Below are 23,709 nucleotides of genomic sequence, written 5' to 3'. Positions count from 1 at the left end.
TCCCCTAGTGGCTCCTGTGAGTCTCTCTCAACAATGACTAGTACTATTATTCAGTATTAAAGTATTTGACAATGAAGAATACTTTACAAATGCAAGATCTTATTAGTATTCACTTTCTTGATAATTTAAATTTAAAGAGTTCTACAGCCCTTAAGATTATTACCTAGACACCCTTAATTTGTTTTATATACATTAATTTGACACTCATTCACAATTATTGGAATTTGCAGGGACATGCATCGAATTGGAATCATCCGAGAATCAATTATTTATGATCCTTTTAAAAAGTCTAACAATTTTATTTTGAGAATTGTGTATTCAATATTTTGAAATTAACTTTAAAATTTGATCTTTTCTATATAAATTTACTATCGTTTTTTTTTTTTTGGCTTCTAAACAAGTGCCTTACGCACAACCCTTTAAAATAAGAGATATGCTATTCGTTACGAAGGATTAAAAATAAGAAATGCAATAATTTACACATAATATAATCTTAAAAGAAAATGTCACTTTAATCTCTTTTTTTAGTGAAAATCATGGAGGGTAGTGGATGTAAAAAGAGTGTGGAGATTTATTTTTGCAATTCTTCTATTTAGTTTTTCTTAAGAAAAAGTTTTTTCCTTGAAATAAACTAAAACTTTTATTTCTTTATTAAATTATTTATATCATGTACAAGGGAGAAATTCTTGGATGGTCTCTCCCAATTAACACTTTATTAAAGATTAGGTTTCATGTCCAACTATTACACGAAGACGCTGCCCTATCTATCTTTCTCCTCTCGAGGATGGTAACGGGCAGAATGAAATCCATGGTCCTAGATCAACCCAGTTCCATCATTAGATTGAGCAGGTTGTTGGTTCAAAATCGGATCATTTTAGATCCCTTCAAGATATTCATTCAACATTAATATAAACCTCATCATCAATATGCCCTAAATCTAGACATTTCAAAAAATAAATAAATGGACTTTAAGATTGATCAGGTAGAACCGTATCAATGGAACAATAATATATTCAACAACTTTAATAATTTACACATTTCAAATATTTTATGTCCACATTTAAAGCACATTATCAATATGCCCTAAACCTACACAAACTTTCTCTATTCTCATACATACTATTCATTATATATCATCTTCATAAACATGGATCTTATACCATCGAATTGCACTATAACATATTCAAATTAATTATAAGCACAAAAATAAATGGGGCTGATTTATGATCTGATATTGCTCCAATGAAGATAAAGATAATTATATAAGATTAATGCATAAAGATGTTCAACTTAATTTTTTCAGAATCCATAGAACAACAACGTAACCATCAAAATTATAAAGAAAAATACGGAATTAAAGCCAAAAAAAAGTACGGAATTAAACATAAAACATAAACAACGGAAATATAAAAATATAAGTTGAACAAAATCTTTAACATTGGATATTGTCATATGCCTCATTTATCTTCAGGTTCCTCATCATCATCATCACTGGGCGGCAATTCATTCAAGTCAAACACATTTTTTCTACTGCCCTCTTCATTTTCATGCGTCGGGACAGGTGCTTCTTCATCTCTCCCTCTCCCACCACTGCCACCAGCGCCAGAGGACTCGGCTGACACTCCTATAGATCTATTTAGATCAATCACAAGTTCTCGAACCCGTGTTAACATTCGGTCATCCACCTTCTTAGGACGACCATCATCTGAAAACAATTAACCACACAACAAAAAACACACTCATTAGTTTAAGATTATTAGCAGGAAAATGTTGATTTTTTGCTATGTTTTAGAAAAAAAATTTAGGTTATTTTTATGTTGAAGATGAAAAAAGTTTATTTTATTTGGCTTTTGAAAAAAAAACACTTTCAATAAAGTAGAAATACAAAATCTCTTTTAAAAATCACTTTTACTATATATTTCTTCTTTAAATCTCTAAAAGACGACCCTAAATTATTGATACCAAAATGAATTTTTTAATCAAAATAACTTCATAAGCATAATTAAAACATTGTGCATAAGCTTCATTTTTTTTTAAATCATCAAATATTATTATATTCAACCGTAAGCACAACTAACAGGGAACATGAACAAAGTCGATCTAATATAAAGCCTGCACCAAATTAATATAACTAAAACATGTGTACATGTGTGACATGAAAAATCATTTTGTTATAAAAACATGATTTTTATGCTGAAAATGAAAAACTATATAACCTTTTGAAGAAGATTAGTGGTAATAGAAGAGAAAAATACAAAATCTGCTTGTATAATTTTAAATAAACACAAAACATCATACTTTAATTTATTTTTTTAAAATTCGATATAAAAATTAATCTCTAAATTATGCATATCAAAATCAAACTAAAACTACAACATTCTTAAACAGGCTTTCAATTAGATCTCTATTAAAAAACTATATAGTTAGGTTTTAGATCATATATTTACCCTCAGCCACACGGATCCCAGCCACTGGTGCAGTAGGGGTAAAAGTAGGAGGAGGAAAGAATCCACGGTGCGGACGCTCGGGATGCTTGCGCATATGCCCGAAAGCAGCCCTCCATGATGCAAACTCCCTCTTACATTCCGGACAAGTAGGTTTTCCAGCCGGAGGGTCTCTAATTGAATTGTACTTTCTCTTCTTAAAAGGTTGGACATGACCATCTCCACCAACTTGCTCGACCACAGACGTATTCGAAACATTCGCAGTCAAAGCACAAACCATAACCCTAGGAACAACACCTTCAGCCCCACCATCTTCGTTAGCGCCACCATCACCATTTTCATTACTGATCTCCTCATCACTGACGATGTTCAATTCTGCCAAAACCTCTTCAGAGGTTTTGGCAATTGTTTCCAAACCCTCGACGTTAGGCCTAGGGTTTGTTTCATTGGGGGTGTGTGGCGGGGTATTGGGTGGTGATGGGTTGTTGTTGGTTGTAGCTGAGTTGTTAGAAACGTTTTTGTCCATGGTGATGATGAGATTGAGAGAACGAAAAACGATGAATAGTGTAAAATGAGTAAATTGTGATATTGTGTGTGTCTTGGCTTTGGTAAATGTAAAGGGTTTATATAAGAACCGATGAAAGCACATATGGAAAATGAATTAACGTTACATTACTTTTGTAAAAACGCAACGATTTGTGAAACGATGTCTACATGCAATATTTTGACGGTGCCTTTTGGAGGGAAAAGCTGGCGGTATTAATTCCATGTATATTAGAATTTAAAGTGAAATTTTTTAATATGTATTTATTTATTTATAATTATAATATTTGCTAATTCAATGTACTATTTTACGTTTAAATAGGAAAGTTAACTTTTTCTTTTTTTTTCTTTGGAATACTAAAGGTTACCTTTTTTTGGCTTGACTATAAAATGTTGATTTTTTTTTTTACAGGGTTAAATTTATTTTGATGAAATTCATGCATTAGAGATTTGAATAATTAATATCAAGATTTTAATACAGTAACTTTTTTTTGACATGCAGTCAGATTTTAATTATAAATAATAAGTTCAATATAGATGCAATGTATATGTAAAAATTAGTTTTACACTAATATTAATAAGAATTCAGAATTCATAAAAAGAAAAATATAATGTCATGTAGGTACCGTTTGACCCAGTTTTTTTAGATGTAGAAGCTATTTTAACCATAAAGTTAGAAACAATAGCTTTAAAACTAAAATTAAATTTATTGGTAAATCTTACTTTTAAAACAAAAAAAAAAGTTAAAAGTTTTATTTTTATTTTTATTTTTTTATATTTTTTCATTACAATAAGGTTAAAAAGATATGTTTGATAATTTATTATAATTTTTCTTAAAATATAGATACTGTTTTTTTATTACTATAGAGCTTTTAAAAATTGTTGTTTGACCTAACTTTTTACTTCTAAGAGAGGAAAACAAGCTAGGTCAAACGGTAACGTAGTCCACTTTTTTTTGAATGGTTAATTAATCCTATGGTTATCAGGAGAAATGAGTCTTAATAATCTTGAATTCGATCGCAAGATAAGTAAAATTTGATTAAGAATTGTTTTCACAAAAAATCGAACTTGAATTCTCCTAAATGATTCGTCCTGAAAAAAAATTATTAACCACTTTGAACTCAATTACTTGAGTTTATCAATGTAAATTTAATTTACATTTTTTTTATAAGCAATGTTAGTTGTTAATATTACAATGTTATGTTAGTTTTTTCTCCTTTGCTAAGACTTGAACCTTGGACCTCCTGCTCCTCAACCTCGTTGAGCTATCCATCCCACTCCTAACTTTAAATTTAACTTACACTGACAACATATATATGGTCCATTTCCCCCAATCAATAATTAATTATTAAAAAAAATTATAAGTTCCAGACAAAAATTAGAGCAAATAAAAACCAAGTTGATCTAATATATATATATATATATATATATATATATATATATATATATATATATATATATAGGGGGCTGCTAATTTAGACCCAGTTAGGTCTAAATTAGCAAGGTGCACCTTTTGAGTTGGACAAAAATACCCTTTCTTTTTTTATAAAAAAAAAAAAAACATATTGGCGCTGATCCAGTGTCGCGCGCCTACCGCAGGACCACCGTTACAGACCGTTGATTTCCATCAGACGGCCAAGAGATGCTCTCATCATGGCTGTCGGATCAATCAGACAGTCCAGATCATCCATCTCCATGATAATCCAGCGCGTGCACCACACTAGATCTGCGCCTGGAGAGAGAAAATTTCATTTTAAAAAAAGCAGGACACGTGTCAACTGCTGGGTGGTTGGCGTGTTTTTTTTTTTCATTTAATACTTTAAACTCAATTATTTCGTTGTAAATTAATTTTTTATTTTTTTATTTTTATACCAAAATTCATAATTTTTTTTTGTCTACAAATAGAGACTTGGTTCGTTTGATTTGGACACAAAAAAAAAAACTCAATTTTTCACTACCTTTAATTATCTTTATATAAGCTGGTAGAATGGTTTCACAGTATAACTCTCTGAAACCATTTTACTGGTAGAATGGTTTCAGTGAGTAATTTCTTAATTGTTTGCTTCTGAAACCATTCTGAAACCATTTAGCTGGTACAATGGTTTCAGAGCGTTGTACTTTGAAACCATTTCACTGATAGAATGGTTTCAGGGGAGTTGATTTTTAATTGTTTGTTTCTGAAACCATTTTACTGCTAGAATGGTTTCACAGTATAACTCTCTGAAACCATTCTTCCAGCTAAATGGTTTCAGAAGCAAACAATAGTTTTTAATTACCGTTTTATCTCATTTAATTAACGAAAAATACTTTCAGGTCTCAAAAAATTTCATAAAATATACCAAAAGTTCCAGAATATTATCTAATATTTTATTAGAAACAAATAAAAAAACAATTGGTTTCAGAGTACAAATCTATGAAATTATTATTATTATTTGTTAAATGGTTTTAAATAATCAGAGGAATTTGTGAAAATAATTTCATGACTTGAACTAGGGAGAGTGAGGTACACAAGAGGGTTCTAAATAATTCATAGTACTTTACATAAAATTTTGGAAATTTTTTATGGAATTATAATATTTTTAATTACCTTTTTACTCATTTAATTAACTAAAAATAGTTTCGGGTCTCCAAAAATTTCATACAATATACTAAAATTTCCAGAATATTATCTACTATTTTATTATGAAAAAATAAAAAAAAATAGAGCCTCCCTGAGGCCGCACGCGCCCCCACGCGCCTCCGGTGAGAGTGGGCGTGGGCGACGCGCACTGTTCATCGTCCCTCACACCCGTTTTATGCAGAAACGGGTCGTGCGACCCGGTTTTTGACCCGGTTCGATCTCCCTCAATACTCAACGAAACTCGACGTTCCTTATATGGATTTTGATCGTTTTTCAATTTTACAAAGGTTTCCGGTATTAGTTTTTGAAATCGGCGTTCGATTCGCACGTAAAATGAGGTCGAAATTTGGAAGAAATTTAAAAAATGTAATAGTTGTTCTATTGTTTCAAAAAAAAAAAAGGGTATTTTTATGATGTAAATTACATACATGCCCCAGTTGCTCTATTGTTTCAAAAAAAAAAAAATGGGTATTTTTGTCCAACTCAAAAGGTGCACCTTGCTAACTTAGACCTAACTAGGGTCTAAGTTAGAAAACCCCATATATATATATATATATATATATATATATATATATATATATATATATATATATATATATATATATATATATATATATATATATATATATATATATATATGTGGACCTATAAAAAAGGATCTTAATTAAGGTGGACATTACCATTTTTTTGTAAAATAATAAAATTTTATAATAATAAAAATGGAGAAAAGAGTTTTTATCCTCACATCAACTAACAATAAAGAACTAAGTGAGCAGGACTCCTCATACATTATCAACATAGTCTGGTGCTGACATCCTAAATTATGGAGCACATATGAACAAATAATAAATTTAGAATGAAGTACCGTAAAAAAAATAAAACCGTCAAAAATAAATTTAGAATGAAACGTTTAATATGAATTCAGTCCAAAAATAAACCTTATTATATATTTAGTAAATTTTAATAAAATATTATATATAAAATTCATATTTATTTTTTTATGACAGAAAATTAAAATTTTATTAAAAATATAAAGATCCACGGTTAAGTTTGGAACATTTAAAAAAAAAAAATGTTGGACCAATTTTCAAGGTTTTTTTTTTTTTTTTTTGATAAGCAATATTTGGATTAGAATGAGTACAAGGGGTACTCAACCCTTAGATTCACCCATTTTTTAAAAACCTTGCAATACTTGCATTATGTGCAGGCATAGTAGTGTGGATCATGTGGGAGTCCGTAGGTGCTTATATGCGTGGCGTGGGTGAGAGGGCTTTTTCATGTGATACTGAGATGAGAGGTAAATATTGGTCATATTATAAACCATCATATATCATTTATGTAGCTGAAATTTATGTTAACATAAAAGAGAATTGAAATTTAACTTATAAAAAAAAAATTGAAATTTTTTTAATTGTTATATTACCATTTTGTCCGTGTAAATATAAATCAGTTGGTAAGTTGGTAAAGACATTATAATATATATAAAGAGAACAAAATTTGAATTCATGATTTTTAACTTTTTTATCATAAAAAGTGAAATTCTCTGTTTAATAAATTTACTTGACAAATAATATTCAAAAATATTGCTTGAGATTCTATTCCCAGTAGCTCATTTGATTTCACTACACAAGCATGATCAAAGGATTCGAGAACTTTGTCCAAATTTTAAGGAGGGATCAATGTTCAAGGACGATCTAGAAATGTCATTTAGTGGAGGCAAAATCGTAAATTAAAAGTAATAATGACATCATTATCATTAAGCATCTTAGCAAACAACTCAAATGATGAGCTAAAAGACGAGAAATAAGTTCCACTTTAGTCGGGACACTTTGGTCCGACTTAGCTTGGAGTTGTTCGATTGGTTCGGTTTCAGATGCTTTGGATTGGATATTTGATCAATTTGATTTAGTTCTGCTCTTTGATGGTATTAGTTGATTTGGTTAATTTTGGTTTGATTTCTGAAATTTTCGTATTTGTTTCTTGTTTTGACAAACTCTCAATGCTACATGTTAATGCATTGTGAGTTTGAGGGGAGATGTTAGAGAATATGTAATTGGGCTTTCTGGATGTATTTGGGCTAAGGGTAGTTTTGTCAATTATGTTTTACTATATATTAATATGATAACTTATTGTATTGCAACTTGGTTATATCCTAATGTAAAAACCCTAGCCTCCTTTTCTCTTTCTATATGAATAATCTCTTCTCTTAACAGTTGTCATACCATTCTTCTTTCGTCTCTAATCCTAGCTGTCACCACTTTTTCTCTAGAGAGAGGTGAAATTAAAAGTAATAATGACATCATTATCATTAAGCATCTTAGCAAACAACTCAAATGATGAGCTAAAAGACAAGAAATAAGTTCCACTTTAGTCGAGACACTCAACATCCTTCTTCTTGTTGTCATACCATTCTTCTTTCGTCTCTAATCCTAGCTGTCACAACTTTTTCTCTAGAGAGAGGTGATTTAGGGTTAATTTAGGCTTAAAATCACACCTCTAAATCATTTTTCTTTCTATTTTAATTAAATAAGTGTGATTTTCACACACACATATATATATATATATATATATATATATAGTATTTCTTTTGTTTGTTTTTGTGATTTCATCATCTTTGTTTTGATTTGTCCGTCTTAGTGCGAAGTATTGTTATCCCGTCTTGGTACGGTGTTCATTTGTTTCAGGTTAAAAGATTAAAGTTGATTCAGTGCAGATCAATCAATGACTTTTGTGCCATCAACACTACAGATCCGGAAGCATGGATATTCCGGAAACTTCAATATAGTCAAATATATAAACTTATGCAATATGCCGTTTTATGCTATTAATACGGATGATGTGAGTTTGTTGGCATATTCCTCCTTTTTATATTTAGCAATTTTGAATTTGTATTGCATCGATGTACTTTTATCAATTTGAATGAATACATTTATTTAGTAAAAAAAAAAAAAAGAGTTCCAATTAGGAGGTTCATAGGCCATAATTTTAGAAACTAGCATAACCTACCAAACAATGTTGATTACAAAACGATATATCAATATCGATATTATTAGGTTAGCTTGAACATATATACTCGAATTCAAACTAAAAACCTTACAATTGTATATGTGAATTTTATGTGATATTTACTAGGTTGTCTAGGACCCCGAAAAGCAAAATTTAAACTAATTACATGAATAAACATACAATATAGTATTGAATAAACTTTCTAGTTTTCACCAATACTTCTAACAATTCACAAAAATAGTGGGATCATCATTTAATGTTTAATGGATTAACTTACGAAGCAATAAAATTTTCTTATGTTACCAAAATAAGCAATTTTCTTATGAGCACGTAGTGGTTACCCTCACAATAAATACGAGAACTAAAATAATACATCTTAATGTTAATGTCAATGCAATCATCAAAACATCTATTTTTAAGTTGTGAGAGAACATTTTTCAGAAATTTTAAAAATAAAATAAGAGAGTTCCTCTCCAACCACAGAGAAAATGCTAACCTTTGTTAGAGGTATTCAATGGCCATCATAGCACCAATTAACAAAGCATTGAAAGAAGTGTTATTAACAATGTTTATAGTAAAACAACCTCATAAAGTAAGCACTATAATCCCTAAAAATACCACCACAACTTTGAAAGGTAATTGCGACTAATAAGAAATAAAGAAACATATTGTATAAGAAAATAAATCAAAAACAACTCATGATATATCATAAGCTCTTCCAAACACATAGAAAAGTGTTTATGTCATACCACTCATCACAAACCCAAATAAACTTCAGAGATAGTACTATAGGTTGACCATAGAGACATTGCAAACCACATACAAGTCAAAGAAAAATTATAAAAAGTCAATGATGACCAGTTAGAATGAGTTTTGATACTGGTCTACAACTTCCAAAATGTGGCTTTGTTTCTCTCCATGTTTGATGACTCTAAAAAGGTGCTAATTCTGTTTTTCCATAACTCTAGCATGGTACCTTCTCTTGAAAACATATTGTCTCAATCTCCTGGTCTCACTTTTGATGGCAATGAATGGCTTCTTCTCTATCCTTTCTTTTTCACTTTCCACCATCTTTTGCTTCTTTCTCACTGCCATTGCTGCAGCTTTATTCTTCATTTCCTTATGTGCTGCCTCTTCCTGTAGTTAGGAGTTAGGTCCGTTTTCATGTGTGGAATGAGTTCACTTTAAGAATGAAGCATAAAAGTAAATAACCCCAAAAGCAAAGATTTCACTTTAAAAATGAATAACAATGAATGGCAAATATAACTATATATATAAGAAAAGGATAGAAATGATATACCAAAGAGCCCACAAAAGGGTACAAAGTCCTCGAAAACAAAACAAAAAAAGTACAATGAAAATAAAGATAGAAAACTCCTAAGGTGCCTCCGGATTAGCCCGGCCACCGGCCCCAAAACACCAGACGGCCAGAAAAGAGAGAAAGAGCATAAATTTAGAAAAGAAGGAAAAAGGTAAGTCCATCTCTCACCAAGACCACCAGAAGTGAGTGTGCATACTAAGCAATCTATATGATCCCACTAACACCATATAACTACTAAACAACTAATGAGATAGTTGTGAATGAGCGGGAATATGAAAGATGAATAACTTGTTCTACCAGCTATCTATAATTGTTGACATATATCAAGTATGAGTTAAGTTCTACATATTAGTTTGAAATTAAGCAAAATATAAGTTAGAGGACCCATAAACCTAATGCAAGGTTTTAGGTAAAAATGTGGTGTTAGAATCACTTGTGTGGTTTTGCGCAAGGCTCAATTTGTTGATCCAACCCAACAAAGATCCCCCTCGTGACCCATCAATAATCTCATCCTTGGAGAATTTTCAATATTTAACAGATATAGGCTTAGTGTGCATGTTTGGATTGGTGATGAGATGGACCGAAACACGGTGAACAACTTTGATTTTTGCAGAAGTTACTCTTTGTAGCTTCAACAAAATCATAGTACTGCCATGATTTATAAAACTCGCAGCTCAACCAAACACATACTTAGAAGTTAGAATATAGACAACAAAAGTACATAAAATACAGGAAGCAAGCAGCTGACTCAAATACTATATTTTTCATGTTTATATTTCAACCAAATACTATAATGCAGGATGCAATCACATTAAAAATGACAATCATGTAAACAAATAAACAAAAAAAAAGTGAAGTATTTGAACCTGATGAAGATCATGAATGAGAGTATCAAGTGATTTGATCTTCCTGTGAGGCCAGCGGGGAAGACCCAATTCTCTGCACCTTCTTTTGAGAACAGTAGTGCCAACATTTAGTTTCTTTGAGGCTTCTAAAAGTGGCATATCAAAGTACTTGACCAAATCCGATACAGTAATTTTTGCAACATGGTCCCTTGTTGCCCTCTTTTTCTTTCCTACAAAACCTGCATGCAAACAGTACTCATTTTATCAACCTATCATTGATAGTATTCGGAAAAGGATATCCTGCAATAACCGCAGGACGCAGTAATCAATTAGAACCATCCGATTTAAATTTAACAGCTGAGAATGTTTTTACTTAAAAATACAGTTTTCAATATAAACCGTCTGATCTAAGATAAATTGCTGTGATTGAAAACTGTGTGTAATTACAGCAGTGAATCTTAATCCATAGTATTCAATTTAGACCACACACATAAATATTTGTTCCTACCAACCACATAAATCGCTATCCGCTACGACACTAACAAATTGATGAGTTCTGCTAACCTCATATTGGGTGCAAAGATTGCTAGAACTCTTATAAAAAAAATAAAAAACCATTTTTCAAAAGGATAGTTTTATTATTGTTTGATAAGAAGCTGCAATGGAAACGATAATTGAATCTATTTACAACTTTTTTATTCATTCAACTTTAATTCTAGTACTCAAATCCAAAACCCATAAAACAAAAATAAATCGCAAACACAAAATATAAATCATAAGAAGTTGAACCCATAAGGCTTACATTCAGCAGGCTTGGGTGCAGCAGCAGCATTAGAGGACCCCTCTATCTCCATTTGCTGGACCTCATCAGCACCTACAAGAAAAACATTCAAAATTAATCAGCAAAAATTATTTGTTCTTAGTTTAATTATACCCACAAAAATTATTTGCATAATTTTTTTTTTGAATGACAATTTTATTTTTTTGACGATAAAACGACAACTTAATTTTGCGTATAAAATAAAATATCAATTGTATGCTTAGCAAAAAGAAAAACTAATCCTTTTAAAAATATGAATCCGGGCTGACTTGGAGGAAAAAAATTATCAAATTAAATTCATCCTTAGAAAATTGGGTTTCAGTCTTACCCTTGTTAAGATCAACAAGTTGATGTGGGTTAGAGGTACCACAAGAAGCACAATTAGGGTTTTTTAGCAAGTGTTCAATTACAGCACTAAATGTGAAAAACTCTCCTTTACACTTAGGGCAGATTGGATATTTCAAGGGATAAATGTCTTTCACTTCAATGTTATTCTTTTTCTTCTTTATAGATTGACCGTTGTTTAGAACTCCTCCCATCACCTCCACCATCGAACTATTTGCCACCACAACCTTTGAATCTCCACGGCCAATCTCGTTCTTGCCCATTTTCAGCTCTTCCAACACTTCAAGAGCGATTTTCAGGGAATCTTCTTCCATGGATCTCTTAAAACTCTTAAAGGGTGGATTGGTTTCTTTAAGGGAAGATGTTGAATTCTTGGAAGAGTTAGGGTGAAGAGTTAGGGTTAGGGCTTTCCATGTTGAAAATAAAGTAAATATATGAAAGATAATGGAGAGGATGGATTTGTGTTTTAAATTCGAAGTGTGGGTGATGTATTTATTTTTTTTTACATAGATAAAATGACAAAGTTGTCTTAAATTCATACATATATAAGTGAGTGAGATGAAGTTCGAATCTCGGTCATGACATTTGGCTTAACAATTTCAATATTTTTTTTTGTTAGTTGAGCGCTAAAACTTACAGATAGTGAATGATATATTTAACTATTTATCATGGTTTTCTTTAGGGTGCCTAAGTAAAGATTTGTCAAACGATGCGACGATAAATGCAATACGTACGATTTTGTGTCTTTCTTTGATTAAAAAAGGGTGGCGAAATACAGTGTACTATGCATTTTAGTAAAGTTTTATTTTTTTTATTATTTTGACGGGATATTTTTGTTAAGTTCAAATGGTATTCAAAAGTTACCTAAAAAAATGGTAGTCAATGTTTTATCATTAAGAAAAAAAGGTGCATACAATATACCACTAGATTTGTTAGGACAAATAGTAAACACCACGATATTTATTTATTTTTTGAGATAAATACCACGATTTTTATGACCAGCCGAATAAAGATTTTCTAATTAATTGACAGAATTTTTTTTTCCTTAAAATAAACACTATTCATTCATTCCAATTGATATAGTACATCGATGCAATACAAATTCAAAGTCGCTAAAAACAAAAAAGATAAATCTGCGAACAAACTCACAGTATCCATGTTAATAGCATAAAACGGTAAATTGCATATGCCTACAAATTTAAATACGACTATATTGAAGTATCCGGAATATTCATGTCTCCGGATCTGTAGCGTTGATGACACCAAAGTCGACATTGATTGAATCTGCACTAGATCGAAATTAATCCTTGAACCTGAAAAAAATAAACACCGCACAAAGACGGGACAAAACAATACACCGCACAAAGGCGGGACAACAAAATACGGAAAATCAAATCAAAGTGTCAAACAAATATGTCAAAACCACTTATTTAAATGGAAAAAAAGGAAAAACAACTTAGATGAGTGATTTTGGGTCAAAAATTGACCCAAAAACCACCCCTCTTTTTTTTTTTTTTTTTTATAAGTAAAAAGATTGAATTAAAAGGAGTACAAATGACACTCAACCTTACAAAAAGTACGAAAATCATTAGATGCTTAGAATACAAGCTAATGGATCGTTACACAAAGGAGGAATTAAGTTCTATTCGACTTACAAACCAAACCCAAGAAATAAAAATAATATGATCAACAAGTGAAGCCAAATTAAACACATCTCCACGAAACATAATGTTGTTTCGAGTTCGCCATATACTCCAGGTGGTTTCTAGCCAAATGACATGACGAGCTTTAACAAGACTCTTACTCTTCACCAAAGCACTAAAAGTAGTGAAATGCTTCCATACTTCCTCAAAAGTTATAAAATTCACGTCCAGCCATTCTTATACTTTCTTCCACACTTGAATTGAAAGAGAACAATTAAAAAATAAATGATCGATGTCTTTTTTTCTCTAAAACAAAAGGCACAACAAAGTTCGCGCGGATTACTAATAATTCCTTTTCTCTCCAAAGCCTTATGAATCGGTAATCTCGCTAATAACAACCTCTATCCAAAAATGATAACTTTGAATAGAACATCATTCACTCATAAGTCTTGTAGTGCATCCACCACATTGCTATTAATGGTCAAAGAAGTGTTACAATTTTGCAAAAAACAATACGTTGAATTTACCAAAAAATGCCGAAATGGTTCGTGCAACCACCCTTATTGATGGATGAAGAAAAAGAATAAATTAGGATTTAGAGCGAAGCCGACTGCTGAGAGAGAGAGAGCCAACGTCCTTAGAAAAATATTAAAAATTTAATTATCTTCTTGTCCAAGAGTGCTAGCAACATCCTTTTTCTAACACTCTCCAACATCGGCCACTTTTTAAAAATAGATTTCATATGTGACATTGAAACGCGCATGAAGACCAATCTTAAAAATAATAAATAGCATAAAGAAATAATGTTTGGTTTACAGGATAGGATAGCGACATGATAAGATAAAAAGCTGAGTAATGATAGGATGGGATAGTGACATGATAAACACTTATCTTATCATGTGTTTAGTGCACACAGAATAAAAAAAATAATATTATTATTTTATTCTATCTTGTGTTTGACGCACACTTGATATTGACATGATAAGATACATCATTTATTTAAATAAAAACATTATTCTTGTAAAAAAAATTATTAAAAAAACAATTTTATATTTTTAATTAAAATAAAATATGCAATGACATGAAAATATTAAATTAACATGAATTAAAAATTTCATAAACATAAGTAGCAAGAAATCAACAATAATATATCGTCAATTTTTTTTCCAGTACATTATTGTCAATTTTTTTTTATCAAACCGTAGTTAAATTATCCTATCAAAGACTTGTCAAATGCAAGACGAGTACTATTACGACAACCCATAAATATGTGCAAACAATATGACACAAATAATATTTTGTCGACAATAATAAAATATACTTAGAATCAATTAAATTATTTTTTGAGAAAAAGAATCAATTAAATTGCTGTAACTATAATATCTATTTTTTGGTACGAATTATAATAAAAAATAAACAATAATAATGAATATTCATTATAAAATAATAACAATCGAGCAACCCGTACGATCAATAGTAATACATATTACGGGCCCGTTTTGTGCGCAGGATAAGAGACATGATAGGATAACTGTATCATATCCTGTCTTAATCCAGTGTTTGGTGAGATGGCAGGATATGATAAATTAATCCTGAAGTTTATCCTATCATGTCTCCCTAGTTAAAATTCTTATCCTGAATTTGAGCTTACCAGTAGGATAGGATAAGAAAAAAATTATCGATTTATTCTATAAAATATATTTTAAAATAAAAATGAAAATTAATAAAATATAAATAATAAAATAATTTGATAGTAAATTAATAATAAAATAATTAATTTTTAAGTATATATGCGATTTTCTCACAAGGGTAATTGTAATTTATATAATCTAAAAATTCAAAATTCTACTAAAATTACAATATTTTAAAGTAAAGTAATTACTAAAAAATTATAAAATAGGGATATTAATTTAAATTTTATAACAAATTAAATATAATCTTTTTGCAATGGTAGTTTTATTATTTACGTATGAGATATATCACATATTTATTTAGCTTATCTAACATGTATATATCATGGAGTTATTTATTTGATCATGATTCATATAAAAAATTAAACTTGATTATTTTCTCATGATTTTTATTTAAAATTATATAAACTATTTGATTACTTATTTATATTTTTTATTTATAAAATTGAAAGTATTAATAAATAATTTTAAAAAAACTAACAATTGTTTTACAAGGGTAATTTTGTAATTTAAATATGTTATATATTTTATCATATTATTATGAGCAAGTATGTATTAAAAATAGGCTAAATTACACTTTTGGCCCCCTAAGTTTCAGAAACTTGCGATTTTGGCCTCCTATGTTTCAAAATAGCACTTCTGGCCCCTTATCTTGACCCCTTTTTGCAAAAGGTCAATTTTAACCAAGTCAATACTGACGTGACAAGTCACTTAAGTGACTCAGCTGCCACGTCAACTTTTTTTTCATCTAATAATTAAAATAAAAAATAATAAAAATAAAAAAAGGAGAGGAAAAAGCCATGTGATTCCACTCATTCAACCTAATCAACTTCATTTTGATGAACCTCAACCTTCGTCACCTCTCCCATTTTCATCTACATCTGCTCTAATTCCACTCATGTCCTGCTCTCCAATTGTTTCCTTCTCTTCCATTGCAGCCGTGTTTTCATTAGCTTGTTTTAGTGTTGGTTGTAGGCTTATGCCATGTTTGTTTTGTTGCTAAAATTTTGCCAGCAATTGATTCAGGATATAGTTTGACTAGCATCAAAATTTGACAACTTATACTCTGTTTCATTTTTTTATTAACGAAATTTTTTGCCGTTAAAGAAAAAATGTAATTGTTTGTTAGTCACTACACCGACAGAACAGGTTCTTTGATCCCTCACCAAAGTTATTTGTCTCAGTCACTATACCTTTCACATTCCTCCTATAGTATAAACATATTTTTATGATTTTGTTTCCTATTCATTCACCTTTCACTTTCCATTCTTTATATCCTGCATTCATTCATAACATTTATTTATCCTCCTTTTGTTTTTTCTTTCTTTTCCCCCACAAAATTGGAGAGAAGGAAATCAGACGAGATGAAATATCCTGCATTCATTCATTCCTTTTGTTTTTTTCCTATTCCTTCACCTTCCTCTCCTTTTTATTTTTTTTATTTTAATTATTAGATAGAAAAAAAAAAACTGATGTGGCAGCCAAGTCACTTAAGTGCTATTTTGAAACATAGGGGACCAAAACCGCAACTTTCTGAAATTTAGGGGGCCAAAAGTGCAATTTAGCCTTAAAAATATGATATAATAGTTATCATGTTTGTTATCATGTGTGCACCAAACACATGATAGGATAACTGAGGATAATTGTTATCCTGTTGATATCATATCATATCCTTATCCTGTGTTATATCATATTCTGTCACTATCCTATCATGCGCACCAAACGAACCCTAGTAAGATATATTAATAACATAATAATACAGTATATGCAGCAAAATATGTACCAAAAAGTAAAGAATAAAAAAATCATGAAAATGCTCTCAAGGAGAATCGAAGTGAAGGAGAGCGACACATGATTAGCATATCCTATTGTGTTGCTAACTTAGCTTAAAATAAGGATAAAAATAATAAAGACTAAATAGGATAGGATAAATAATAAGTTTATTTTATCTTTTTTGATTAGTGCACCAAACAAATGATTTGAATATGATAGGATTGTTTTATCATATCATGTCTTTCTATCCTATGCACCAATCGGATCATATTCTAATCAGAAATAAAAAAAATTATATTCTAATCAATATATTTCTGTACTTTCTTTTTTGTTATAGAGAGACATACGGAACCGAATTTGGGTCTCTTATTTGATAAGATCTTTTATGTTTTTTAATCCCTATTTACCATATTACTACTATCTTTATAAATATAAATAAAAAAGTGACCCCTATTATTATGAGGTCCTGAGCAGTGACCCATATGTGGCACGTACAATAGGGTTGGGTCTGATTCACATGAGTTTTACAAAGTGAATGTTAAAGGAAATGTTCAAAGAAAGTGTTATTGTTAGTGTGTATGCAGCAAGCAAGCTCATTGGCGAGCTAGGCACGCGTGTGAGCCAACCGCAGCTGCTAAGGCCTGCGCGCGCGTTGGTTACTTGAGGGCCAAGTTAGTTGGTTAAGTTTGTTAGCTTGTTGATTAGTTTGTTGTAACCACTTTGTATGTACTATATAAGGCCTTGCCTATGACTAATAAAGATTAGAGATTGCATTTGCCTTAACATTTGGTATCAGTTTACCTCCAAAACGATCCAATCCTTTGATTCCTAACCGCAGTTACAAAGATTTATCGTTTTTCGTTTCTTGCTTGAAGATTCCATGGCGGAATCAAGCAGTTACCTGCAACCATCCATCCCTCGCTTTGATGGACATTATGATCACTGGTCGATGCTAATGGAAAATCTGCTGAGATCCAAAGAGTATTGGAATCTCATTGAAGATGGTGTGTTTGTTGCTCCTGCTGGAGCATCACAAGAACAGATTCAACGTGCACATGAGAGCAAATTGAATGATTTGAAGGCGAAGAACTTCTTATTTCAAGCCATTGATAGATCAATCCTTGAAACCATTCTTGCAAGAGGTACAGCTAAAGAAATATGGGACTCAATGCGACAGAAGTATCAAGGATCCACCAAAGTGAAGAGAGCACAACTTCAAGCTTTGAGGAAGGATTTTGAAACCCTCAACATGAAGATTGGTGAATCCATTGAGGAATATTTCTCAAGAACTCTGTGCATTGCAAACAAGATGAGTAGTCATGGTGAGACTGTGACATAGTCTATGATTGTTGAAAAGATCTTGAGATCTTTGACATCTAGATCTAGATTCAACTATATTGCTTGTTCAATAGAAGAATCTAATGATACAACAACCATGACAGTTGATGACCTGCAGAGCAGTTTACTTATTCAAGAACAAAGAATGAGGAGTCAGAAAGATGAGCAAGAACAGATCCTCAAGGTCTCTAATGGTGGAAGAGGCTACAATGGTGGTAGAGGTGAAGGTTCTTACAGCAGAGGCCGTGGTAGGGCTAGAGGAAGAGGGGGAAGAGGTGCTAGCATTAATAAAGAATCAGTAGAATGCTATAAATGTCATAAACTTGGTCACTATCAAGCTGATTGCCCAAAGTTGGGAAGAAGATCATGCCAACTATGCACAATTTGATGAAACAAAAGAAATTCTTTTGATGGCTCAAGAAACTACAGTCAACAACTCAATTGAGTCTGATGATAAGCTGGAATTGTGGTTCTTGGATTCAGGTTGTAGCAACCACATGGTGGGAAACAAGAACTGGTTGTTTGACTTTGATGACACATTCAAAGACTCAGTGAAATTGGGGTGATGACTCAAAAATGGCTGTTGAAGGTAAGGGTAATTTGAAGCTGTACATCAAAGGTTTTGTTCAAACTCTCACAAGTGTGTATTATTTGCTTGGTTTGAAGAACAACCTATTGAGTATTGGTAGTTGCAACAAAAGAATTTGACAATTATATTCAAAGATGATACCTGCAAAGTGTTTCATGATGAAAAGGGCTTGATCATGGCCACAACAATGACTTTCAATAGAATGTTTGTGATCAAAGCACCTGTCATAGTCCCTCAATGTATGAAGATCTCAGGAGCTGATGACTCTACCCTATGGCATCAGAGATATGGCCACTTGAGCTTCAAAGGTATGAATATACTGACTCAAAAGCAAATGGTTATTGGTTTACCTAAGTTGAAGGAATCAAATGAAAAATGTACAAACTGTATGAAAGGTAAACAACAAAAACAATCTGCACCTAAGAAAAGTTCATGGAGAGCTAGCACAAAGTTAGAACTGATTCATTCTGATATATGTGGACCAATTAGTCCTGAGTCAAATGGAAAGAAAAGATATTTCATTACCTTTACAGATGACATGAGCAGAAAGACATGGATTTACTTCATGTATGAGAAATCTGAGGCCCTAACCATGTTTAAGAAGTGCAAAGCACTAGTTGAGAATGAATGTAAGCAAGTCATTCAATGCTTTAGAACAGATAGGGGAGGTGAGTATACCTCATCAGTTTTCAATGAATTTTGTGACACTCATGGCATAAGAAGACAGCTTATAGCAGCCTACACTCCACATCAGAATGGAGTCTCTGAGAGGAAGAATAAAACCATTATGAATATGGTTAGATGTATGATCAGTGAAAAGAATGTTCCAAAAAGTTTTTGGCCTGAAGCTGTGAATTGGGCTGCTCACATACTCAACAGATCTCCCACTTTTGCAGTCAAAGATGTGACTCCTGAAGAAGCTTGGAGTGGGATTAAACCATCTGTAAGCCATTTCAAAGTGTTTGGATGTATTGCTTATGTACATGTTCCAGATAACTTGAGAAAGAAGTTAGATGACAAAAGTACAGTCTGTATTCACTTAGGCTTAAGTGAAGAATCTAAGGCTTACAAGTTGTATGATCTAGTTAAAAAGAGAATTGTTGTCAGCAAAGATGCCAAGTTTGATGAAAGCAAACAGTGGAATTGGGATGATAAGAATACTGAGAATTCCAACAAGATGAAACAGATAGTTGACTGTGATGATGTTGAAATCCCTTCCACAAGTTATGCAAATGAGACAGACAATGATGCTGAAGAACAAGCCAGCAATTCTCAGAGTGAAGAGATGAATCTAGTTGTGTCTGATTCAGAAGAGGAAGATGGAAACAATGAAAATCCATTGGGCAAAAGAGTTTCAAAGAGGCCTGACTACTTGAATGATTATGAAACAGGTGACATTGAGATTGGAGAAAGCAGCAACAGTCAAGCTTTTTTCAGTCCAAGTGAAGATCCTATATCATACAATGATGCTGCAAAGCATGATGTCTGGAGGCAAGCCATGGATACTGAAATTACAACTATTGAAAGTAATGATACTTGGGAATTAACACATCTTCCTTCAGGAGCTAAGAAAATTGGAGTCAAATGGATCTATAAAACAAAGTATAATGAACAGGGAAAGATAGATAAATACAAAGCAAGATTGGTGGCAAAGGGATATACTCAGCAGCAGGGCATTGATTACAATGAAGTCTTTGCTCCTGTGGCTAGATGGGATACTATTAGAACCTTGTTGGCTATAGCTGCAGCTAGAAATTGGTGTGTATTTCAACTTGATGTAAAAAGTGCTTTCTTACATGGTGAGCTGGATGAGGAAGTGTATGTTGAACAACCTTTAGGCTATCAGAAAGCAGGGAAAGATATGGTTTACAAGTTGAAAAAGTCTCTCTATGGATTGAAGCAAGCCCCTAGAGCTTGGTATAGCAAAATAGAAGCCTATTTTTGCAAGGAAGGCTTCATGAAATGTGCTCATGAACACACTCTCTTTGTAAAGAAAGAAGCAGAAAGTAAAGTAATCATTGTGAGTTTGTATGTTGATGATCTGATTTTTACTGGTAATGACCAAAAACTGTTTGATGAATTCAAAATATCCATGGAAAAGAACTTTGCTATGACTGATTTGGGAAAAATGAGGTACTTCCTTGGAGTTGAAGTAAAGCAGACCAAAGAAGGAATTTTCATGTCCCAACAAAAGTATGCTTGTGAAATTCTCAAGAGGTTCAACATGGAAAACTGTAATGGTGTGTGCAATCCAATTGTGTCAGGCAACAAATTGGTTAAAGATGAAGATGGAATAGCTTGTGATGCTACCAATTACAAACAGATGGTTGGATGTCTGATGTATATGCTTGCTACTAGACCAGATTTAGCTTTTTCAGTCTGCCTAGTTGCAAGGTTTATGGAGAGGCCAACTGAGATCCATGTTGCTGCAGTCAAGAGAATCATCAGATATTTGAAGGGTACCATTAGCCATGGTCTGTGGTATGAAAAAGGAAATGGTGAAGAATTATCTGGCTGGTCAGATTCTGATTATGCAGGTGATTTAGATGATAGAAAAAGCACATCAGGTTATGTGTTTATGATTGGTTCAAAGGTAGTGTCATGGTCCTCAAAGAAGCAACCAATTGTAACACTATCCACCACTGAGGCAGAGTTTATAGCAGCAGCCAACTGTGCCTGTCAAGCAATTTGGTTGTCTAGGCTCCTTGCTCACATCTGTGCAGGCAAAGAGGAATGCATCACCATATTCTGTGATAATAGCTCTTCAATTAAGCTATCAAGGAATCCAGTGATGCATGGAAGAAGCAAGCACATAGATGTCAGGTTTCACTTTCTTAGGGATCTAACCAAGGATGGGAAGGTTCAGCTGCTGCATTGCTCATCCTTTGAGCAAGTTGCTGATATCATGACTAAGGCTTTGAGTCTTGATGCTTTTTGTAGGTTCAGAGATGTATTGGGCCTGTGTAAGATTGAAGATGTAAACTAAATCTTTGTACAGAATGCAGTTTAGGAGAGGCTATGTTAGTGTGTATGCAGCAAGCAAGCTCATTGGCGAGCTAGGCACGCGTGTGAGCCAACCGTAGCTGCTAAGGCCTGCGCGCGCGTTGGTTACTTGAGGGCCAAGTTAGTTGGTTAAGTTTGTTAGCTTGTTGATTAGTTTGTTGTAACCACTTTGTATGTACTATATAAGGCCTTGCCTATGACTAATAAAGATTAGAGATTGCATTTGCCTTAACAGTTATTAACACTCATCTTATCACAATTATAGTTCATTTATATTTGCAAACCACACACAAGTCACGGCCAGCTCAAGTATCAAGCAACCCAAATAAGGGCTTTAAGTTTCAAAATTTTGGGCAAAAAAAAAGCTTCAAAATAGTTCAATTTATTTATAAGGCAAAGTTACATTACGGATCTTTTATCTTATTTATTTGTAACACTTTGATCATTTATCTTTTATTTGTGGTTGACAACAAATCAACCATAAATCTGTTCAAGAATCCCATAGCTCATGGGAGAAGCAAGCATATTGAAACTAAGTTTCATTTTTTGAGAGACCAAGTCACTAAAGGGAGGATCAAGCTTAGCTACTACAATACAGAGATGCAGATAGCAGATGTGCTTACCAAGCCATTGAAGATTGACAAGTTCAAAGACATGAGGAAAATGCTTAATGTGTTTAGCATGGAGAACTTGAATTAAGGGGGAGTATTGAAGCAATAATTCAAGTCTAAGAAGTTAGTTACAATGTTAGTTAGTTTGTTACTTGTGTTGTAAGTAACTACCTATTGAGTTAGTTAGAATAACCATAGTTAGTTAGATTGAATGTGTATATAAGCACATTAGTCATTGTAATTTTGTAACACAATCTCATAACCTTGATCAATAATAATTCTCCATTTACTCTCTCAATTTCCATCATTCTTTCATAGTTAATTTCCCTCATTCTCCTTTCAAGTTCTAACAAAAGTTACATCACGGATCCTTTATCTTATTTATTTGTAACACTTTGATCATTTATCTTTTATTTGTAACATATAGATTATTTATCTTATATATTTGTAACACTTCAGTCATTTTTCTCATTTTTTTTTAATTAAAAAATACTGCCACATCAGATAATTGAATAAAGAAATTCAAAAGTTTTAAAAACCTAATTAAAATTGTAAAAAAAAAAAAAAACAAAAAAACAAGACATCATGAATCTTCATCATCTTCATGTTATTCTTCATTAAAACCCCAATTCTAAAATTGAAATCCCAAATTTTCAATATACCCTAGATAATTTAGAGCTCTTAGCACATCTCATTAACATGGCTCACATTTGATTATTCCACAAATCAAAATCAATTCAAGAAAACCATCCATTAGTCTAGAGGATTTAACATGCATTAAACTACATTATATTATTTCCCCATCATGTATCAGATGTTGACACTAATTGGTTTGTTTATATCAATTTGAAACATTTCCCATCTCAAAGATAAAGCTTAAAAGAAAAATTTTCTTTTAACAATCACACAATATTAAGAAATTTTCATAATTTAGATGTTAAAACCTTAAGCACAGATGGAAGATTAAAATGTTACAGAAAAATAAAACAAATGTAAGATTAAAAGAATACAACACTAAAATACCATTGATAGAGAGAAAATTTGAGCTCTGAAGCATGAAACACAACATTCACGGTTGGTAAATTTAGGGTTTAATGAAAATTAGGGATTTCAGTTT

General features: G+C 31.9%; 2 protein-coding genes across 2 annotated transcripts; both read right to left on the bottom strand.

Moving 5' to 3' along the window:
- Nucleotides 1-1,457: 1,457 nt before the first annotated feature.
- Nucleotides 1,458-2,970, bottom strand: LOC123904232. Its single transcript, XM_045953920.1, has 2 exons — nt 2,460-2,970; nt 1,458-1,705 (listed from the first exon to the last, which is right to left on the bottom strand). The coding sequence occupies exons 1-2, from the start codon at nt 2,968-2,970 to the stop codon at nt 1,458-1,460; spliced, it is 759 nt and encodes a 252-aa protein (XP_045809876.1).
- A 6,585-nt stretch (nt 2,971-9,555) lies between these two features.
- LOC123904231 (protein RKD5-like) lies at nt 9,556-12,258 on the bottom strand. Its single transcript, XM_045953919.1, has 4 exons — nt 11,928-12,258; nt 11,582-11,653; nt 10,806-11,018; nt 9,556-9,752 (listed from the first exon to the last, which is right to left on the bottom strand). The coding sequence occupies exons 1-4, from the start codon at nt 12,256-12,258 to the stop codon at nt 9,556-9,558; spliced, it is 813 nt and encodes a 270-aa protein (XP_045809875.1).
- Nucleotides 12,259-23,709: the final 11,451 nt, after the last annotated feature.

Source organism: Trifolium pratense, linkage group LG2 (genome assembly GCF_020283565.1).
Source record: "Trifolium pratense cultivar HEN17-A07 linkage group LG2, ARS_RC_1.1, whole genome shotgun sequence".
Lineage (NCBI taxonomy): Eukaryota > Viridiplantae > Streptophyta > Magnoliopsida > Fabales > Fabaceae > Trifolium > Trifolium pratense.
This window is presented reverse-complemented; position numbering and strand designations above follow the sequence as displayed.